Here is a 20,085-nt window from a genome sequence, read left to right on the forward strand (position 1 = left end):
GGCTGTACATTACTAGATAAAGAGCTATATGAACGCTAAAATACAGCACATACCCCAACGGAAAATTCCACTACGTCCTGTCCTCCTTCAATCAATCTGGCATTCTCTTCCTTAACGATTTTGGTGATAAAGTTCTTGGCGTTGTTAGAGTTTTGAGTCTGAAGAGCAGCCCATATAGCTCTCCCGAAACGAGTGTTTTCATCGGACAGATCCTCACCGGGGTTGTTAATCATACCAACTCTAACGTTGTTGCTGGATTTCTAAACGAGTGAAAACATTGCAGAAAACACACATTGAATAATACTAATAAAACATCATAAAGACATTCTTCTATATCAACGAACACGATTATACACTTTTTTGTGCAAACGTATTTAAGTAATTGCACCAGTGTTGCCTTATGTTGGACAAGGACATTGCTTGAGTCTTTAGTACTGCATCTGATCTCAGGTCAGATTGGCCCCAGTCACGCAATAGGGCCACAACTACCCCCCCCTCGAAAAAAAACCAAACACCTGAATATATTACTGTTATAAAGATTATTACCAGTTCAGCTCGGATAATAGGCAGAATAGAGGGAAAAGCGGCAGCATGTGCAAGCCAGTAAATTAAAGTCATGTAATGTTAATTGCTTGCGCATCTCAACCGACAGCAGAATGAAACTGAACCGTCATGAAATGTTAAGCGAGCAATGTACACATAAGTAAGCTGGCCTAATACATCATTAGTAGCGGCTGAACTGTTACCTGATGTTTAATTGCATCATACAAAAGCTGACGTCCAGATGGTGTATCGAAATCTCCAACGATCCACAGGGTGACGGGTCTCACAAAGGAGTCATCTACAAAAGGATGATTACATGTAAGGGGTTTCTCTACAAAATCATACTGCAGAATCACACATTACTAAAGAAAAAAAATGTGCACTGACACTCCCACAATGCTTTGCAGCAACCAAAAAATTTTTTTTTCCCATAATTAAATAGAAGAAACGACTCTGATGCAGTTTAGGTCAGAGTAGGGAGAATGTTGAAAATATGACAACAGAAATGCAAGATTCATCATCGTAAAAAGCCACATTGGCAGAGAAAATTATTATTCATTATTATTCATATTTTAAGGAAATATCAGACTTGGCATTTAACGTTAATGTGACGGAGGCATCGTGGGATGCTGGGAAATACACAGGGGAAGCAGCGCACAAATAACAGATTTATTCATTATTATGCTAAAAATAACATGCAATGTTATTATAAAACTAGTAGAGCTGTCGCATAATGTTAAAACCGCCTTCTAAGATTAACTTAAAGGAAAAGCTAATGATATAAAGTATTATTAATATCATTAACACACAAAACTGTGGAGAGGCGGGGTATGATAGCTATGGGTACATGTAAAGGTAGGGTATAATATAAAACTGATATATAGCAAATGGTAGGGTACAATATTAAATATATATAGATACACACACACACACACACGTGTCCTTAAAGGACGTCTCAGTCGGACGCTCACACAGTATGAAGGTAACAAGCTAAACACCTAATTACGTGCATTTAACATGGTGTGATCATCGTAATTATCACTTGGTTAGCCGTGAGAAAGGCGTGATAGGTGCAGTTCCCTTATTTTGTGGTTGTCCAATTAAAAAGTACTGATTTAACCTCCAGGTCATCTATTTGCTAATTATTTGATACTTTTAAGATGAAGCCTTTCATTTTGACTTCGGCGACATCACGGACAAGGTTCGTCGCCGAATGTGAGGAAGATAAACGCGTTTCTTGTCAAACGTAACATGGAAAAGCTCAAACTGCTGCATGGAGACCAAGTCCCAAAAACCAGGAATTGCACCTTTCAGGCGAAATAAGGCAAGCAAGTATTGGAGGCAATGCCAGAACGCGGATTACCATAAATCTCCCTGGAGGACATTCCTGGGCAAGGAAGGATGGCAGAGAAGCAGAGAAAGAAAAAATCATATTAGGACACGAGACGGACAAGAAAAACATACACAGCTGTAAGAATATAAGCAAGGTGGATTTTTATTAAAGAGGAAGCATACGTTTTGTGTGTATCTCGCTCAGATATTGCATGGGTTATACTCCTCCTGCTCAGTGACGGTACTAACCACGGTGAAACAATAGTAGAATACGGAGCGTTGCCAAAGTGGTGGCTTCCCCCCAAATTTTAATTTGAAGGAGAGACCTCTCTCCTACATGTACCACCTTCTTCTAATTGTTAAAGCCATATAACGGAAACGAGCAAATTCATCTTCATCAAATAGTTTCTGAATCGTATGCAATCCCCTTTAAAACACACCACTGTTCAAAAGTTTGGGGTCACGTAGAAAAGTTGTTTCTGAAAGCAACGCTAATTTTACCCATTAAAATAACATGAAAAGGATGAGAAATACAGCACAAACGTTGTTAATGTTATAAATGACTACTGTAGCGGGAAACGGCTGATTTTTAATGGAATATCTTCATAGCCGTACAGAAGCCCTTTATCACTCCCATCACTCCAATGGCACGTTGTGTTCGCTAATCCAAGTTTAAGTTTAAAAGGCTAAACAATTATGTTACACAGCTACTAATTTCTAAGCTAAGCGACCCCAAATGTTTTTATTAGTGTATAAAGACTTGATTAACATATAACACACAGGTTATATTAACCCCTTTAAAGAGGTATTTTCTACGTTCCCCTCTTTCTCAGTTACTGCAAATTTTATATATATTTTCAGGACAAATAGGCCCGTTTTTATAAATAAAATAAAAAGCAATCAGCTATATAATCCATAATTTAATATGTTTTTTTTCTATATTTTTACCTCTTTTAAATTGTACAAATGAAAAATATATTGATATACCTCTCCTGAATTTGCATACACCTCATATGCCTAGGGACGCCTGAACGGAAGTTCGAGCATTTAAACCCCTGTAATGTGGACGCACTCATTTTGAGTCCTTCCACATTAAATAGCCGAGTTTGAGGCCATAAATTCAATTGACGGCCTGATCTTTCATGCACTGGCATGGATTTAGCATTTGCAGAGCCGTTGCAGGAGCTGGCTGGAGGTAACTGTATTCCATGCAAGTAAGCATGTTTCGCTGAACGTATATCCTGCATGGCAAATGGTTGGGGGGGGGGCACCTGCATATGAGGGGATTCTGCAAAATGGCTGGAGTTTCCCTTCAATGTTAAAATAGATTTTGTTAGAATCTATCTTCATCAAAGCAGCATACGACACTTAAAGAAACAAATAAATCTACGTTCAGTTTGACAGCAGCTGCCACAAATGAGAAAAGATTGTATTTAGAGAAGTCAGGTATGTTTTCAAAGCGTTTCCCCAACAAAGACCAATGTCCGTAAACAAAGCACACCAAGATTAATAGAGCCAAATTCTTCACCTTCATTAGGTTTTCTTACCTTTCTTTGTCAGGTAATTCATGCTGTTGGCTATTGCTGCGGTCTTATCATCTGTATCAAGAACACTGAATCTGGCATAATCATCCACAAAGAAGTTATCTGCGTTGGAGCAAATAAAAATTAACTTAAGTAGGCAAATATAAAGCAGCAAGAAAAGTATTAGTAATCGTTGTAGGCATACTCAGTGCATTTGGATGTATATCAATTTCACCAAAACATCAATTGGGAACATTTGTTCAGAGCGAGGTCCATCCATCTATCCTATTAGAATTTCTATAGACAGGACAATACTTACTAGTAGCAGTGAAATCCAAGTAATGCCGCTGTGGTTCAAGGATCCTCATGTTGATTCTGGGTACTACACTGGGCTGGCTCATGACGTAATCCACAACATCATTGTCATTGGTTAGTTCTCCCTGATAACAGAAATAACAATACAAAATAGTTGTAGAATAAAGAGATTAAAGTATCACTGGATAAGCACAATCTCCAAGGTAATAAAACTAAAAACAAATTAAATAAAAAAAATAAAAAAAAGATACATAAAAAAATCACTGTCACAATTGAGACTAATATTTGTAAAACCATCACTTAACACTCCTCACCAAATACACAGCCTTTTGAAAGAAGCTGGTTGTCTCCAGAATTTTATGCATTGTCGCTGTCTCCAGCTCATCAGACTCTAGCTGGTCCTTTGGAAATGGCATGCCATTGAACAGCACAACTGGGAGAGGGGACAGCCCTGTTTGCAGAAAGTACTCCTTCCCTTCCTGGAATAGAAAGCCCAATTAAGTTTAAAAAAAAAAAAAAAGGTAAATGTGCAGTTTATTCAATTTTTTTTATTATACTCTGAATGCAAAATAACTCGTTTTACCACTGGGAGAACGGGAAAGGAAAAAATACAATTGTTTTAAAATGCATTTTTCATTACAATAAAAAGTGATAATCCATACGCGGACAGATCTTTGTGGATATGGGCAACCACATATCTACATCATTCAGAGTGCACCCAGCCTGACAATTCCTAAATCCTACTTACGGTACATTCCCTTGACCCTACAGCACACTGAAATTCTATATGACACAATCACATTTTAACCATTTCAATGTAAATGTTGCATATACTCATAACACATCAATACATAATTACACATCATAATATACATAATACCTATCAATGGGATATGACTGCACGCACTTACTGCATGCAGCTGAACTGTGAAACAAACCCAGAGATTCTGGTTGATTAGCCTTCAGAACAGGGTTGCATGCAAGCAGTAAAATAAAAGCACTATTCACTGGCAATGTCTAGGGATGCTAAAATACTTTTTAAAATAAAGGCTTAAAGAGAATAGATATTACTGCCCCTTTAACATAATATGTTGCAATTAAGAGACAGTTAACTTGCCCTCTGGTGTGCTAATCCTATAACAATGGATTTCAGGTAATGTTTTAGTAGTTAAAATAAATAAAAACGAAATCCAAACAAAAGAGGCCTGAACTAGCGATAGGTCAAAAGGCTATCGAGTGGGTAGGATGTGATTATTAGTATAGTTAATAGAAATGTAATATCAATGAACTCTATATCAATGTCATCATTTAGGGCAGGGGTGGGAACATCCGTCTTGTGGGGCAAAAGAGGCACCAAGAGATCAGCAGTTCAGGTAAGGGGGTGGGGGTGTATGAATGAGCATGTGTGATTGAGTGAATGAATGAGGAAATATTTGTGAATGGATATCTGTGAATGAGTGTATATTTGTAAATGAGCAAATTAATGTGTGTGTGATAGCATGGATGTGAGCATGGAAGGAAGCATGACACATGGTGGCTTTTTGAGGCAAGGGTGGCACAGGAATGCTGTTTAAGGGCAAAGATGAGTGGTCCTATGCTTTCCGTCTGGGTGCTAGGTAGGTCCTGTGGATGCAATATTGGTGCCAGGGCTGACACGATACTAAAGGGGGTGGCTGGCTGGTTGGCATAAATACACAATATGGGACTGGCTGGGGGCACCATATAAATCAATACTAAAGGGGTGCTGGGATAAATATACAATGTGGAGCTGGCTGAGGACATCACAGATCACATCATAAATATGCAAATGGCCCTCGGCAGAAAAAAGGTTCCCCATCCCTGATTTAGGGTAATGGAAAAACTAGACCTCTGTAATGAAATATGGTTTATCACTGGAAAATCACAATGTTGTCATTGGTTGACAGCAAGACACCAAACACAAGTAATACCTTTCTGTTTTGGTCGTAAGCAGAGTCTGAACCCATAATACTGCTCAACTCGACATATGGATACTTCTGCTCCAGGACGCTGGTTACATGTTTCACAGTTAGTGTTTCTCCAGTACGGACTTTGTTGTAGATCTGAAAACAGCATTATTAAAACAAAAAATAAGAAAAGATGTTGTAAACGATACAGGTTTTCTTTACCCTGCGCAGGTCAGCTGAATTCAGCCTAAGAAATATTTCTGCAAATGCGATAATTACAATATTTATTTACAAATATGCCAGTTTACAGCCAAGGTTTAGAACTCATGAATAAAGAACTAGGCCTTCACCAGGGCAAAAAATAAAATTACATAACAGGCCAGCGGGATGAGCCAAGAGAATGCTCTACTGACAATGAAGAGCAATACACTCTAGAGTTTTTTTTTGTTATATTGGAGGTACAACCTGCATAAAGTTTCTTGGAGGCCTTCGGATTTCGATTCTGTTTTGCTTGTTACACGAACAAATAACGACAGGATGATAAACTATAAAGTTGGACACGGAATACTGAATATTCACCAATCAGGGAGTCCCATAAACCCCAAGGATCATCATATAAGTCTTTCTTACATAACTGGTCCTTTAACACAAACGTGAGTCACCAACCCCCAGCCTCCCCACTCTCCCAGACCATTTAATTCCTCAACTATGTACTTGGAATCACAAATGTGACTACCTCTTTAGCACCAACTATTTTTCTGTATACCAAGTTTCTGCTGCATTATGAAACACCTAATAAACCACTGCACTAATTTGAACAAAAAGCAATTAAATAATATGGTGTTTTCCCGCTTTTTTTTGTAACAACCTACCGATACGACCAGCTGGAATGCCTGATAATTGTCAATTTCATCAGCCACATAGTTGAAAGCTCTGAGAAGAGCAACCCCCGCATCTTGCATGCCGTCAACATCTTCAGAGTCATCTACAACAAACACCAAACCAAGCCTGAAAAATAAACCAGAATGAGTTTTAGGTTCATGTGGTGTTTGATAGTATTTATGCTTCTGTGCATGGCGGATAATATGTAATTGCCATTCCGTCCAATGCGTTGCGCGATCATTCAGCAATGTTTTAGACTGAAACGCTGGCTATAGCACCTCAGGTTTGGTCATACATCTGTTATGAAAACAGGTGTTGCAGCTAAGACGTATGAAAAAGTCATCAACTTCAATATGCATCTTCATAGCAAGTGTTAAATATCAGTAGGGAAGAAAATATTAAAAAAAAAGGCAAATAACTGGTCACTTTACCTGATAGGAATATGATTGCTGAGGAACATTTCAGCCACATTTATCAACTCCGAGGTGGACTTGTGTACAGGGTCAACAATAAGAACCTATAAAGAAAGATTAAATATGGAAAAATAAGTTCCAGTGGTTTGCCCAAAAAAGGTCACTTTGAAGAAGAAGTGAAGAGTAACAGAATGATGGTTTTGTGTTTAATGTCTTGGAAGCATGCTTAATGGTGAGATTCTGTGATCAGGCGACAATGTTTCTTTTCATCCGGTAGATGTATTGCCACAACGTTAACTCAAGCTGAAATGAGCGAAGAGAACACGCAAACCAAATATGAGAAAAGTAAATATTGAACTTTACGTACCAAGTTGTGAAAGTTCTTGCGGATCTGTCGGATGACACCGGGGAAGGTGGGGCGTAGCAGTTCCTGAACGCTGGACGGCCATGAATTGTATTTACTGTCAAGTTCCAAGTTGTTCACCCACTGCACATCGCGAGAGAATAATAACAGAAATAAAATTAGCATGATTTCATAGTGAAGACCGACCTACAGCGGACAGAGCAATGCTTCTGTGCCATTACATACAGTGTATGTATAAAAAAGGTGGTTCTGATACTTTGTTAACGGATCTGATGTCATAAATAACTCACAGATATGGCAGGAGTGCGGATATCCACAGCATAGTCCGAGTTAGAGGGCTGAACATTGAGTTTTAGAACATTATGCAGGGCAGCACCTTCTATCCCTAAGAGATGAAGACCTTCCATCACTCGAGCTTCGTTGCGCAATGTATCAAACAAACTGTAAGAGAATAAAGTGACAGAGTATGTAACTTATGTGTAAGAAGAGAAGAAAAAGATGTTATAAGAACAGACACATGAGGAGGATGAAGCTATAGTGAACAGGAGACAGCCTTAAATAGTAAAGGGGCAAATAAGAAAAATGTTTTTATTATATGCATTTTCCTTTAACCAGGACACAGTCTGCCAAAATATGCTGATCTCAAGATTTATTATTTTTACATGAATGGTTTTATATTGGAAATATTTTATTAAGCACTAACCCCTAGGCTATGAAGCTTACTAAAATAAAAGAAACTGCCCCAACGGCAGACACTTTTACCATTTGCCTCCCCCTCAAACATTTTTCAAACTGTTCTAAATATATTAGAGAAGTCTGTTCTAAATACCGTATTTGCTTGATTATAAGACGACCCTGATTATAAGACGACCCCCCAAAATCTAAATATTAATTTAGGAAAAAAACAAAAAGCCTGAATATAAGACGACCCTATAGGAAAAAAAGTTTTACTAGTAAATGTTAATTCATGTAAACAATTTTTTCATATTAAATAAAAGCTATGATTGAGAAAAAATATATACTTTTTTATTTCCTTTTATTTGCCAACCTGCCCCCCAGTTATGCACATCTGCCCCAGGCTTGCCACTTTGCCCCCATAAATGCATTATACCCCACTATTTGCCACTGTGCCCCATGATATGCCTTATACCCTTATATGCCACTCTGGCATATAGGGGGTTAAAAGGCATATCATGGGGCAGAGTGGCATATAGGGGGTTAAAAGGCATTTCTGGAGGTATATATATATATATATATATATATATATATATATATATATATATATATATATATATATATATATATATATATATTGCTAACAGCAATCACACTCCTATCAAGCCAAGGCAGCCAGTACATGCTGGAACCTGGGGATGATAGGACTGTGATTACAGCCTCCCTATGCCATGCCACCACCACCACCCCCCTTACACATCCATGCTATCACACACACACTCATTCACAAACATTTAAATATTAATTCATTCCATTAATCACACATACTTGCTCTGAAAAAACCTTGTCTTATAATCGAGCAAATACGGTATATTAGAGAAGTCGTGCCGGCCATGTCCTGTCGCTCTGAATGTACTTGCAAAAATCAATGCTTGTCTTACCTGAAGATATCTTCGCTTTCTAAATCGATGTGTAATCCGTTGATAAACAGAGCCGATTCTCCTGGTTGCAGACCTAAGGTTCCTTTGAAATACTGTGGGGAAAATACACAAGAAAATAATAGAAATAACTTGTGAGCTTTGTATGTCTCAATATTTTTCTGATTACATCACAAATTGCCTGTGAAAAAAAGCACTTTTTTATCAGTTGATTGAGAACGATTTATCTCGCTAAGCAGGAAAGCAAGACGAACAAAATTTGCGCGTGGATTACTGGATTAAATTATTATAAAGGACAAAAGCATATAAAAGGTCAAAGAAAGGAGAGATGGTAGAACATTCACAGCAGAGGAGGGAAGTACATCTGAAGTCCATGGGGGTTAATGCCAACCAAATGTGCTTCTAGAAGACCTCAAAACTTTAAAATGGAAAAAAGTAAAATACAAAGTGAAACCTGCCACATGAAACCTCAGATACTGTGATACCTGTATGCCGGCCACATGGGTTTCTGGCTAAATATTTCTCAGCTACCTCCTTGTGTATTAATGCACAATTAGGGCAATTTCAGTGGTGATTAATCCGCACCCCTATAACTGATCAACCAAAAGTACCACGTCATATATAAGTACTTGGTTTATATATAATATAATATACAGGATATTATATTAATATTATTATTATAATAGAAAGGAGGTCCAGACATAAGTGGCAGGGAGTACTGAGAAGGTGGCAGATAAGTAGAAATACCTCCCTGCAGTAGTGGTAAAGGCTAATACAGTAATGGAATTTAAATATGCATGGGATAGCCGTATAGATAAGATCAAGGACTGGTTAAGGTTTGAGTCATTATATACTGAAAATGGTTCTTCTCTGCCATCGACCTCTACATTTAAAGTTTACAGTGAACCCATCAGGGCTGAACAATCCTTATTTGTCATCACATGAAATTGGAATGAACTAAACTATTAATCTATGTGGTCAAGTACTATGAACACCAAGTATAAAATATATTGCCACATGTCTTGATACAGAATAGTTTATAAAACTTTTCCTTTTGTAAGTTAAGAATTTGTATGAAATAATAGGAACACGAACTCTCACCTTCTGGTTTTCTTCTACTTCCATGCGAAGAGCAGGATCAACTACTGTTCTGGTTAATGACCTGATTAACAAAAAAGGACAAATTAATACACTGACGCATTCTCATTATAAGAACGATTAAACATCTGATTTAAACTGAATTTAAAGTGCTGTACCGTTTAAACGGCAGTCCGGCGGCCATTCTGAACATGATCTACTCACAAAGGTTTGGCTGTATGGTTGTGATAAATAGCATCTTCCAAGACCAGCTTATAATAAAAGACATACTGATAACACGATAAGCAGAAATCCAAACAGATTTATCACCTGGCTTTAGTGGGAAAGTTCTGGCTCAAATCCTTCATAACCAACAGAGCCTCTGAGGATGGAGCAGCTAGAATCCGTGCCGCTGTTTGAAAACTAAGATCTGAAAAGGTAAAAACTAATTAGTAATCGTGCTTTTGCAAAAGTAGAAAAAAGCAGAAATATTCCATTGCTATAGTAATTCCACCTATATACACCAGAATGGCTTGTTACATAATATCATAGTTTTCTTTCTATACACAAGACAGCCACCAGTGATATTACCTCTAATACAAGACCGGGGGATTTCATTAATGAAACAAAGCAGCTCAGCACTTGTTTCTATACATTGAGTGTATATTTCTGGGTATCCGTTACGTATTTATGTATGTAAGATGCATGAACCATAATGTTACACCACCTTACATAATGGTTTACAGTACCAACCAGCATTATACAGTTACATGCTGAAATGTATTAATCACCCCCAAAAGGCTGTGTCTGGCTCACCCTATTTGTTAACTTACTTAAATATATATAAAATACGTAAATACATACATTGACTATCCAGTACTAGCAGTTGATGTGTACTTTTATTAGAAAGATTATAAGTGGTGTACCTTGCAGCTCCCACACCTTCAAGGGGGACATTTCATTGGTGCTTTCTACCAAATGATTTCTCAATTCCTTTAGCTGCTCTTTCAGTTCTGGATATAGTTGTCTGAAAATAAGGGAAAAAAATATTACATCTCATCCACAGAGTTCACGATGGAATGAAGTGCATAAAAAAACATATGTATTTTCAAATATAAAGATCAACAACATGTTTAGGGCCGTGACAGGCAAGAGTTGCAGGAGGCTCCAAGGGAAGTGAAAAAGACGTACAACAGGCCCCGTGATCAGCAGCAGGCCCCGTGATCAGCAGCAGGAGCTGCAGGTCTGTCTTCTTTGCGCTACTGTTGACTCTCATTCTAGAGCTGCTAATACTCCAATTCTGCCTTCAACCTATTTATCTCACTTTACACGTTCTTTATACTCAAATTTATTGCTATTCACTAAAAACCCTTTCAGAGGGGAAACTAGCAGCATCTCTTCACCAACTCAGACTCCAGACAGCTCCACAGAAAAGCATTTTGCTCTGTCCTATTCTCTCCAACACCAAAATCCTGCTGCTATTCAGGTAACGCATGTTCAGTACTATTAAAATCAATGGGTACCTGGAGTTGCAAGTAATAAAAGCCTCTGCACAATACATCCAAGTCTCAAAGATGCTTTCCTTTTGAAGAAGTAATATTTTGATAAAATACACTAATTTTATATAGTTTTCATTTAGTTAGAAACTGCATCTGGAAAATAGTCTACTGGATATAAACATCTTGTGGAGATGCAAACATGCGCAAGATCACCCTCATCATCAACCGACACTTAAAAATAAATCGGGCCAGGAAATGGCTGCATTACTGTGATATTACACATTAAATACTACACTAGGAAAAACTGCACCTGCTACGCCGTGATTTTGGAATACGTGACGTGAACGATTTCACTTAACGGGAACTAAATGTTCACAAAGTTTTAAAATCTTCTCTCATCAATCCTTTCTGTTCCTGCTCAGATTAAATAAAGAGTTAATGGCATTGTACCTTAGTTTCCCAAAGAGGAATCCTTGCACTTCATCAACTGGATCATTCTCACCCATCACAGTGGCATTTACATCATTCCCTAAAAAAGATACAAATATACAGATTTATATATATATAAAAAAAGTTGCCAATAACACATTCTAAAACTTAAATAAACTTTAAATACATTGAAAAGTAATGTCTCTTTTTATACCCAGGTATAGTAATATATAGCATAAAAAAAAGGAAAGCAGAAACACCCGGCAGCCGGGCAGTTAATGTATCCCATGACCGTATTTTACTTTCCAGTTTGTGATAAAGTCAGACATGCTTGGCCAAACATTATGGACTACACGTGCATTCAGTATTTCAAATCAGCCAGAAAGCAAATTCAAACAACAGGTCAAATTCAACAAAAGGTATGTAAACCATCTCAATAGTTACTCCACCATTCATAATGACCTTTTCTGAATGAATTATAATCTAAATAAAATAAAGAGAAACGTCCGCTATAATGAATATTATGAGCTTTAGGCTACCTTTCACCTGAGTGTCATCCTTCGCTTTGTATTCAGTGCTTTTGATTGCCAATTCCACGCCATAGCCGGAAAGGAAAACTTTTTCAGCTCCAGGTCTCTGAAATAAACGATTCATGCCATTTACGAAATGAGGCACTACAGAGCAATGACATCACAGAAATCAATGATTTTATATAATAAATCGAGAGATGTAACAGGTTTGTGGATGAGCTCCCTGCACTCCAAGTATTAATACTAAAGTAGTTTTATCACATAAGAGTCACAGAGGGAATACATGAGAAAAGTATAGTTAAAATGATACCATGTATTGGCTAACAGAGTTTAATTGCGAGCTTTCAAGACCAAGTTGTTAGGTCTCTTCCTCAGGCATTAATGAAGCTAACACAGACTTTTCTAAATACAAAAGCACAATTCACACATTAACAAAGACTTTAGATAAACACAGGGGAATTTGTTCAGCAGTTCCAGTGGACGGATATGGTTCAAACAAAGCATCCTTGGTCAGTTTACTTCCTGGTTAGAGGGGCCATAAAACCATTTGACATATCATTTGAACTATACTTTTCTCCTGTTTTCTCAATGGCTAACACGGTACAAAACCTTTTTATCATTTTAATATGGACGATATCAGAGGGAATACATGACAGCGGCAAAACTCTCCCACACAACTCTCCGGCCACTGGAAGTGATATGCACTGACCTTCACGTAACAGTTTGCTAGATATCAAACATGAGACATGTATAACTTGCTACATACAATATAATAATTAAGAGCATATTGGGAATTGTATTTACACACAGCAACTTTGGTGCAAATATGGGAAAGTGTGCCATTATAATAATGAATATTCATTGCAGCCCATGCGAAAGAAGTCAGCAGGAACACTGTTTGCTTTAGCGAGAAGATAACTTTTCAATCTTTGCACCAGAATCACTTTTTATTAATACACTCCATATCATGTTTATTGTATGTTAGAAGTTAACATGCAGGGAGGACTCATACAAACATCATAGGACCTCGATACCAAGTGTGCCTAGATTAATACTACACAACGATTTTCCACATACATAATATATTACAGAGAAATGTGAACGTCTGAAATACATAACATTTTAAAATGGTAGCCTCTTGGTCTAATATACAGAAAAGCTATTAAGGATACATACGCTAACATAGTGGCGCAGTATATAGTTGATTTCTCCCGCTCTGGCCCTCTCGGAAAGCAGCTGATGGAAGACGGAAAATTCCTTGGTGCCAATCTCAGCATAAAGTATAACCACGGTGCTGTCAGAGGTTTTACCCGGATATCTGTGATCTCCTTTGAACAAGAATGGCTTGGGCCTAGATGATCGGAAATAAAAATAATTTACCAGAGGCAGAAAATGTGTTTTGTTTACAGTGTTTGCATACTGGGGGGTCAAATAAAAGAGGTAACCTATTATACAGAATCAGTGGTCTTTAAAATATAGTCTCTCGGCAACCGGATGTCCTGGCGACTTTCATTGGGATCCCAGGGTTATGTTAGGGGAATAGAAAAGCAGGACAGCTTGGATTAATCTGTTTTATTATTTTGTTTGCAAATAATACAGGGTAGGGTCACAGTTTAGTGATCTGGAAGGTTTGAGAAGCCATAAATACACCACAGCAACCATGCAACTGCGTGAGTAAAGAAATGCAGATGTGAAAGCTTTGAGAAGTAAATGATCCTGATGAACAAAGAAACAAACATATCTTTTTGGTAGCAAATATCTAGAGGAAACAAGTAAAGGAATTCAAGAACACTTAGAATGTAGCACTATCCTAACTGATAATTAAATGGACATGCCAACTATCACAAGCACTTTAATGGATATGATAGCTGAGAAGTCCCTTTAAATTTCCCTTCAAGCAGGCAATTGTTGGATGACAGACATTGCAAGCAGCTGCTGCTTCTACCTCACGAAAATGCATTTTTTAATAACTCACAAAATACTTAAATACTTATTCTTCTTGATTTAAAAACGCAGATTAGGTGGGCCAGTGGTTCTTTTCTGTCTCTGTGTATCAGTGTTATTCCAAGCCAGTAAACATTGATCTTTATTCCCATTACCAATTAATTAGAAACAGCGATTATTCAACCCAACGTAAACATTTTGTTGAAAATTGTGATATTTTCATGGTAGTGAGCGGAAAGAAGTCCCAAATAGTGAATTCAAGCACAGAATTATGTTTGAAATCTTATGTAACATACCTCTCCGCAGCAGACTTTAAAAGGGAAGATAAGTTGTCCAAGTTACAAGTTTTCTCTCCATGAACTGTAATGAAGGCACTGCAGCCCAAAGGGGGAGGCTCGTCAGAGGCAATCTACAATAAAACAGCATATTCTGTAAGGATGCCAGACATGTGATGTGTATAATACTACTACTACTACTACTACTACTACTACTACTACTACTACTACTACTACTACTACTACTACTACTACTGTCCAGTCCCATAGTATGATTAGTGATTCCCTGCTGGTTCTAGGAATCGGGTATTTACAAACCTGTTGGAACGCCTGTACAGTAGCAGAGTAAGATCGAAGAGACAGGGCAAATCTCAGCAGGTTCTGCTGGAACGGCGATAGGTGTCTAACAGCGCTACTCAACATTAGCTGGTAGTTTGAAAAATCAGAACCTGCAACAAGAGAAATAATTAAACATGCTCATGAAAATTGGAAGCAATGAAAACACCTAGTAAGCGAGATTCTGATATATATAGAAATATATCGATCATATATATTTGTAAGGATCAGAGCTTAAAAGTTAGGTGGTTGATAAACTGGGCTCAGATTATACTGCGTGTGATACACAGTTTGGCTTAAACTTCCCAGAGGGAAAAATACGTCAAGAGTTAAAGGGTAAGACAGACACTCATGGATTTTGGGACAGGAGGATAATATCTCATTGCCAACTAACGCCACACTTTTAATACTACCTTGATCATCCAACTGTTGATTTTCTTCCACAAAGCTCCAGAATTGTTCCTGTCCTTCCTCAGCTAAAAACTCACTGTAAAAGAAAAACATAATAAACAATTACCAAAAACATTGGGATCTATCCTATGGGGTCACAGTGGAGATGTTAAAAGAAATCTTCAGCATTTAACAGCAGAAATAATCACACCACAGAGTCCATGTTAGTTTTCTTTAAATTAAGAGTGCGTAAAATGTCACTGATGTTTACCATCTGGCACTGGCTTCTGATTAAAGAGAGAGATTATGTGGCAATATGATTACTAAACTAAAAAAACACTAACAAGATCGAGGTTAATAAAGCATGAAGCCACCAAGCGAGCCCAACTCACAGAAATACAGAGAAAGCCACACCAGATGGATGGAGACAACGGCAAGAAATAATGGAGTACGGGCCCAAGGAGCAGCTCATGGCTTTAAGAGTAGAGAAACTCTAGCGAAATAAAGCCAGTTATATCACAGGATGTGACTTTATTGCCCAAGCGGATCACCTTTGATCAACTGCAAATTGTTCTAGATTATTATTTTGTACAGTGTATGGCAGAAAAACCTTTTTGACACGTCTATTCATTCAACTGAAAATACAGACATTCCCCCAGGCTTCCTATTCTCTGCGTGAAATACTCTGCAGAGCCAGCTGGCATTACCCTGTGCCAATGGCCACACAGCTGCAGGGCTTTATCGTGCCACTAGGGCGCAACACAACTGCAACGGGGTCACACATGCTTAACACAGAACACACAGCATCGTACATGGATGTTTGGTATGTCTGGTAGTGCAGCCTGCCTCTGTCATCATTTGGACTGTAATTCTGAAACACGAGTTCTATACGATTCACTAGACCTTTTTAGGAGGCGAATGGTTATAACATAAAGATACAATAGAAGGAAACCTCTGAGCTTTCTACGCATGATGGGACCTTGTAAGACCAAATGCACACATTACGCTAGAGGAGGTTGCATAGGAGTCATATTAAGCTCAGAGTGCCAGAAAATTATGCAACTGCTTGAACGAGCACGGGATCATGGAGAATGGATAACGTGAATGGGTGAACAGATTTCCCAAAGTGTTTAAATTAGAGCATGAAATGTACAGTGAGAAGGAAACAGGATTTATAGATGCCAAACACAAGTGCAGAATAAGATGAAGGGGATAGACAACACAGAAATCCCCCAACAGCAAAAAAAAAAAAGTGACAGGTTCCATGCAAAACATTTTCACAGAAAGAAAAATAGAGAATTCTAATACATTTTCTATAGCCACTGGCCCTCAGCACTGCCAACATGTAAAAACCCAGGCTGGTCCTTCACCAACATGTAAAAACCCAGGCTGGTCCTTCACCAACATGTAAAAACAAAGGAAAGTCCTACCTGGCTTCCAGTAATAAAGGTGTAGAGGGCCACTTGGTGGTAAGAGACATTGTCACAGCCTTCGAATCCGCAGATACAACGGCAAAGTACAGGCACAAGACGTATACAACTGTCATGGCTCCCATCTTCCAGGACATTTCTATGGGAAACAAACACAGAGGAGAATTAGAGTGAAGGGGCACAATCTGTCTTGCTTGGAACACCTACGAGCCATAGAGAAAATGTAACAACCATATGCTTGAAACATATTTTTTTTATTATTTTATATAGCATCATCGAATTCCACAGGGCTATACAAAGGGTAAACATGACTTAACAAGCAGGGCTGCCATTAGGGGGGTACAACCATTACAGTTGTAAGGGGTCCATCTGCCCTGGAGGTCCGGCTCAAGGAGACAAAATCTCCTTCTGTTTAAAAATAGTAAAAAAAACAAACAAAAAACTTCTTAACTCTCCTGATTGGCTGACACTCTCTTCAAGGGGGTACTCAGGTAAGAAACCCACTGTTTGTGTAAAGTCTGATAAGGGGTTAACTGTCTAAAACTGCTCATGTTTAGTAATGGAGGGGGTTAATTGAGACTGCTCATGTCTGATAAATATATTAAATCTAAAATCAGCATGTGTGTTATGTGTATGTGACGGTGCGTGTGCATTTATGAATCATTGTGATTATATATATATATATATATATATATATATATATGTGTGTGATCTCATCCATTCCATAGTGTGTCCCTGAATAGCAGAAATAAAATGTGTTCACCCGTCTTCTCTGGTAGAGGTGTCAATAGCCTCCCGCAAAGCTTTGATAACGTCTTTGACCCCAAACGGCTAGTCTGTGCCATCCTTATACGCAAATGGCTTGTCTATGCCCCCAAATGGCTTGTCAGTTCCCCCTAACGGCTTGTCTGTGCCATCTTTGAGCCCATATGGCTTGTCTGGGTGATCAAACAGGTTATCTATGTCATCTTTACGCCCAAACGGCTTGTCTGCACCAGATCCCTGGATTGTAAGGGGCCTCCTCACCGGTTTCTGTCTGTCATCTTGTTATGTTATAAACTAATTGTTATGTCCTATCTACCCTTTGTACAGCACCGTGGAATCTGATGGTGCTATATAAAATAGATAATTTGCATCAAAAGCAAGCAGAAGAGGGCAATATGGTGGCACTTGCAGTGACATCCTCTCCCCCAATTAGAGGATTGGGAGACGACATTGCCTCATGCGCGAACCACCATATTGCACGCAGCTGGAGCTTTTGGTGATTTTTATTATATTTTTTTTATTGGACCAGCGCCCGGGGCGGGGGGTGTCTGGCCTCCTTTTTGCAGAACCACCGAATGAATCTGAATGCACAAATGCTCAGGGGGGCTGCGTAGAACACGAGTGTCCCTTTTTGCACAATGCAGAGAAGCACATGTTCTGGTCAGTAGCAAGCGAAAATGTTTTGGAAAACACGACAACGCAGACACGCTTCATTGAAAAATACATGCTATGCAGAAGGCCTTTAATGTACCGTGAAAACTGCGGAATAGACTGAAGGTCACAAAAACAAACATATAAATAAAATTTAAAAAGTCACGTAAATGAGGTGCAGATTGGAATTTACTCACTTAAATGAGTAACTGAACCGAAAGGATGTATATCCTACAAAGCAGAGGATGCTTCTAGTAGCATTTGGTTTCCGGTCTATAATGACTGTACCAAGAAGCACTTTCTCTTTACACAGATAGTGACAGACGTTACACGGAAATGCCCTGCACGGTATAACCCAGTAAGACGCTGCCAGCGGTACAGCCCGGGAACGAGCACACCGCACTTACATCATTATCAAACCCCAGCATTATGAACTTTAACCTGCTACTTGTCTAAACACACAATACTCACGGCTACCGGCTCTTTTCTCCAACACGTACCACTCCTCCCACTGAGCAGTTCCGCTTCCGCTAGCGCCGGAAGGCTATCGCGCGATACTGCAGCGGCCATTTTTGATCGGGGCAAAATGTTCTTTCTTTAACAAACGCTTTACGATGCGACAAGTTTAACAATGGAATTGTACCGTCATGTGTCTGTTAGTCATTGTCTAAAACAAACGAGACACGTCATCAGCCCACATCTAAGATGGTGCTACACATACTGTTATGGTGACTAGGCTATGAGCGGGAGAAGGCGTGTTTAAGTGCGTCATCTGTTGCTGGGTAGTGTTAGCTTTTATCATGCTTATTGCTATGATTTATGTTATGGATGTGATGCCTATAGGCTGTGAAGGAAATAATCAGGGTTCCTGTGTTCCGAAAAGCTCTTGGGCGAAAGCCCATTAGTAACTGCTAGTCTTGTGCACGTAGCCAAAAAACGATTAAGACAAATTTTTCATTTTCTTTTTGGTCCATTCGTTTTTGCACAATTTTTTTCTGCCCTTTTGGTTCAGAAGGGATTTTATGGGCTTTTTCCACTCGCAAATGAAATTAATTGTCGCTCGCTCACACTTACTCTCTGGAAGTTCCAGGAGTCTCCCTCATGTTATTAGACATCCCGGAAATAGAGCGAGTGTGAGAGAGAGTTCATTATGACCATTGAACTCTTTCTCACACTCACTCGGGGGGGGGGGGGGGGTGGTAGGAGGAAATCTGCACTCAGGCGTGTCTGTGCTCTGGTCCTCCTCTGTGGCCCTTTAGAGCCCGCCTACCAAAAACTTATAGGTTAGTTAGTAGACCAATCAGGATGCATGCCGTGCCACTTGCTCTCCCGGTGTCTACCACAGAGACTGACCAGGGCACAGGTACCAGGGGCCGGAGGACCATAATACATGTTTGGTGGCGGTGGGGGCACCTGAAATGATTTTTTTTTTAGCTTGGGATGTCTGCTCTGTCACGCTCTCTCTCACAATCTCTCTCAATATCTCCACAGCTGTTGTTCCTCTTCTTTTTCTTCTTCATTGTAATTTATTTTCCAGTGATCCGCTCCTCCTGTTATCCGCTGCGTCACCTCAGGCTTTCTGGAGCACTTCTGCATCAGTGAGGAGCTTCTGCTCACTATGGGGACAACCTTTCCCCTATTGGAGAAAAGGGGAGAGGCTGCGGTGTGCGCCGGGGCTCCGCCCTGTTGCAGAAGTGCTCCAGGAGGCCAGAATAATACAGACATCGTGGCCTCCTGGAGCACTTCTGCAATCTTATCCCAATCAGGGGACGTTGTGCCCGTTGTGCACGCAGATGTTCTGTCCTAATGCGGAAGTGCTCCAGGAGGCCAGGATAACACAGCAGATCAC

At 39.2% G+C, this 20,085-nt stretch overlaps 1 protein-coding gene across 2 annotated transcripts in view; it reads right to left on the reverse strand.

Moving 5' to 3' along the window:
• UGGT1 (UDP-glucose glycoprotein glucosyltransferase 1) overlaps positions 1–18,746 on the reverse strand; it is a 29,306-nt gene extending 10,560 nt beyond the window's left edge. Inside the window, exons 1-23 of one of the 2 annotated variants that reach the window (XM_053459424.1) lie at positions 18,708–18,746; positions 16,821–16,959; positions 15,414–15,487; positions 14,983–15,113; positions 14,686–14,798; positions 13,622–13,796; positions 12,455–12,551; positions 11,937–12,015; positions 10,914–11,014; positions 10,318–10,417; positions 10,012–10,072; positions 8,914–9,005; positions 7,588–7,738; positions 7,301–7,420; positions 6,952–7,037; positions 6,511–6,646; positions 5,663–5,794; positions 4,028–4,192; positions 3,718–3,838; positions 3,423–3,521; positions 1,907–1,930; positions 747–841; positions 54–260 (exon numbers count right to left, since the gene is read on the reverse strand). In XM_053459424.1, the coding sequence (XP_053315399.1) occupies positions 54–260; positions 747–841; positions 1,907–1,930; positions 3,423–3,521; positions 3,718–3,838; positions 4,028–4,192; positions 5,663–5,794; positions 6,511–6,646; positions 6,952–7,037; positions 7,301–7,420; positions 7,588–7,738; positions 8,914–9,005; positions 10,012–10,072; positions 10,318–10,417; positions 10,914–11,014; positions 11,937–12,015; positions 12,455–12,551; positions 13,622–13,796; positions 14,686–14,798; positions 14,983–15,113; positions 15,414–15,487; positions 16,821–16,957 (2,496 nt within the window). In that variant the 5' untranslated portion in view covers positions 16,958–16,959; positions 18,708–18,746. The remainder of the gene's footprint in view (positions 1–53; positions 261–746; positions 842–1,906; positions 1,931–3,422; positions 3,522–3,717; positions 3,839–4,027; positions 4,193–5,662; positions 5,795–6,510; positions 6,647–6,951; positions 7,038–7,300; positions 7,421–7,587; positions 7,739–8,913; positions 9,006–10,011; positions 10,073–10,317; positions 10,418–10,913; positions 11,015–11,936; positions 12,016–12,454; positions 12,552–13,621; positions 13,797–14,685; positions 14,799–14,982; positions 15,114–15,413; positions 15,488–16,820; positions 16,960–18,707) is intronic. The other variant, XM_053459425.1, reaches the window with a different exon arrangement.
• Between the last annotated feature and the right edge of the window lie 1,339 nt (positions 18,747–20,085).

The sequence above is a fragment of the Spea bombifrons genome, chromosome 3, assembly GCF_027358695.1.
Source record: "Spea bombifrons isolate aSpeBom1 chromosome 3, aSpeBom1.2.pri, whole genome shotgun sequence".
Classification (NCBI taxonomy): Eukaryota; Metazoa; Chordata; class Amphibia; order Anura; family Pelobatidae; genus Spea; species Spea bombifrons.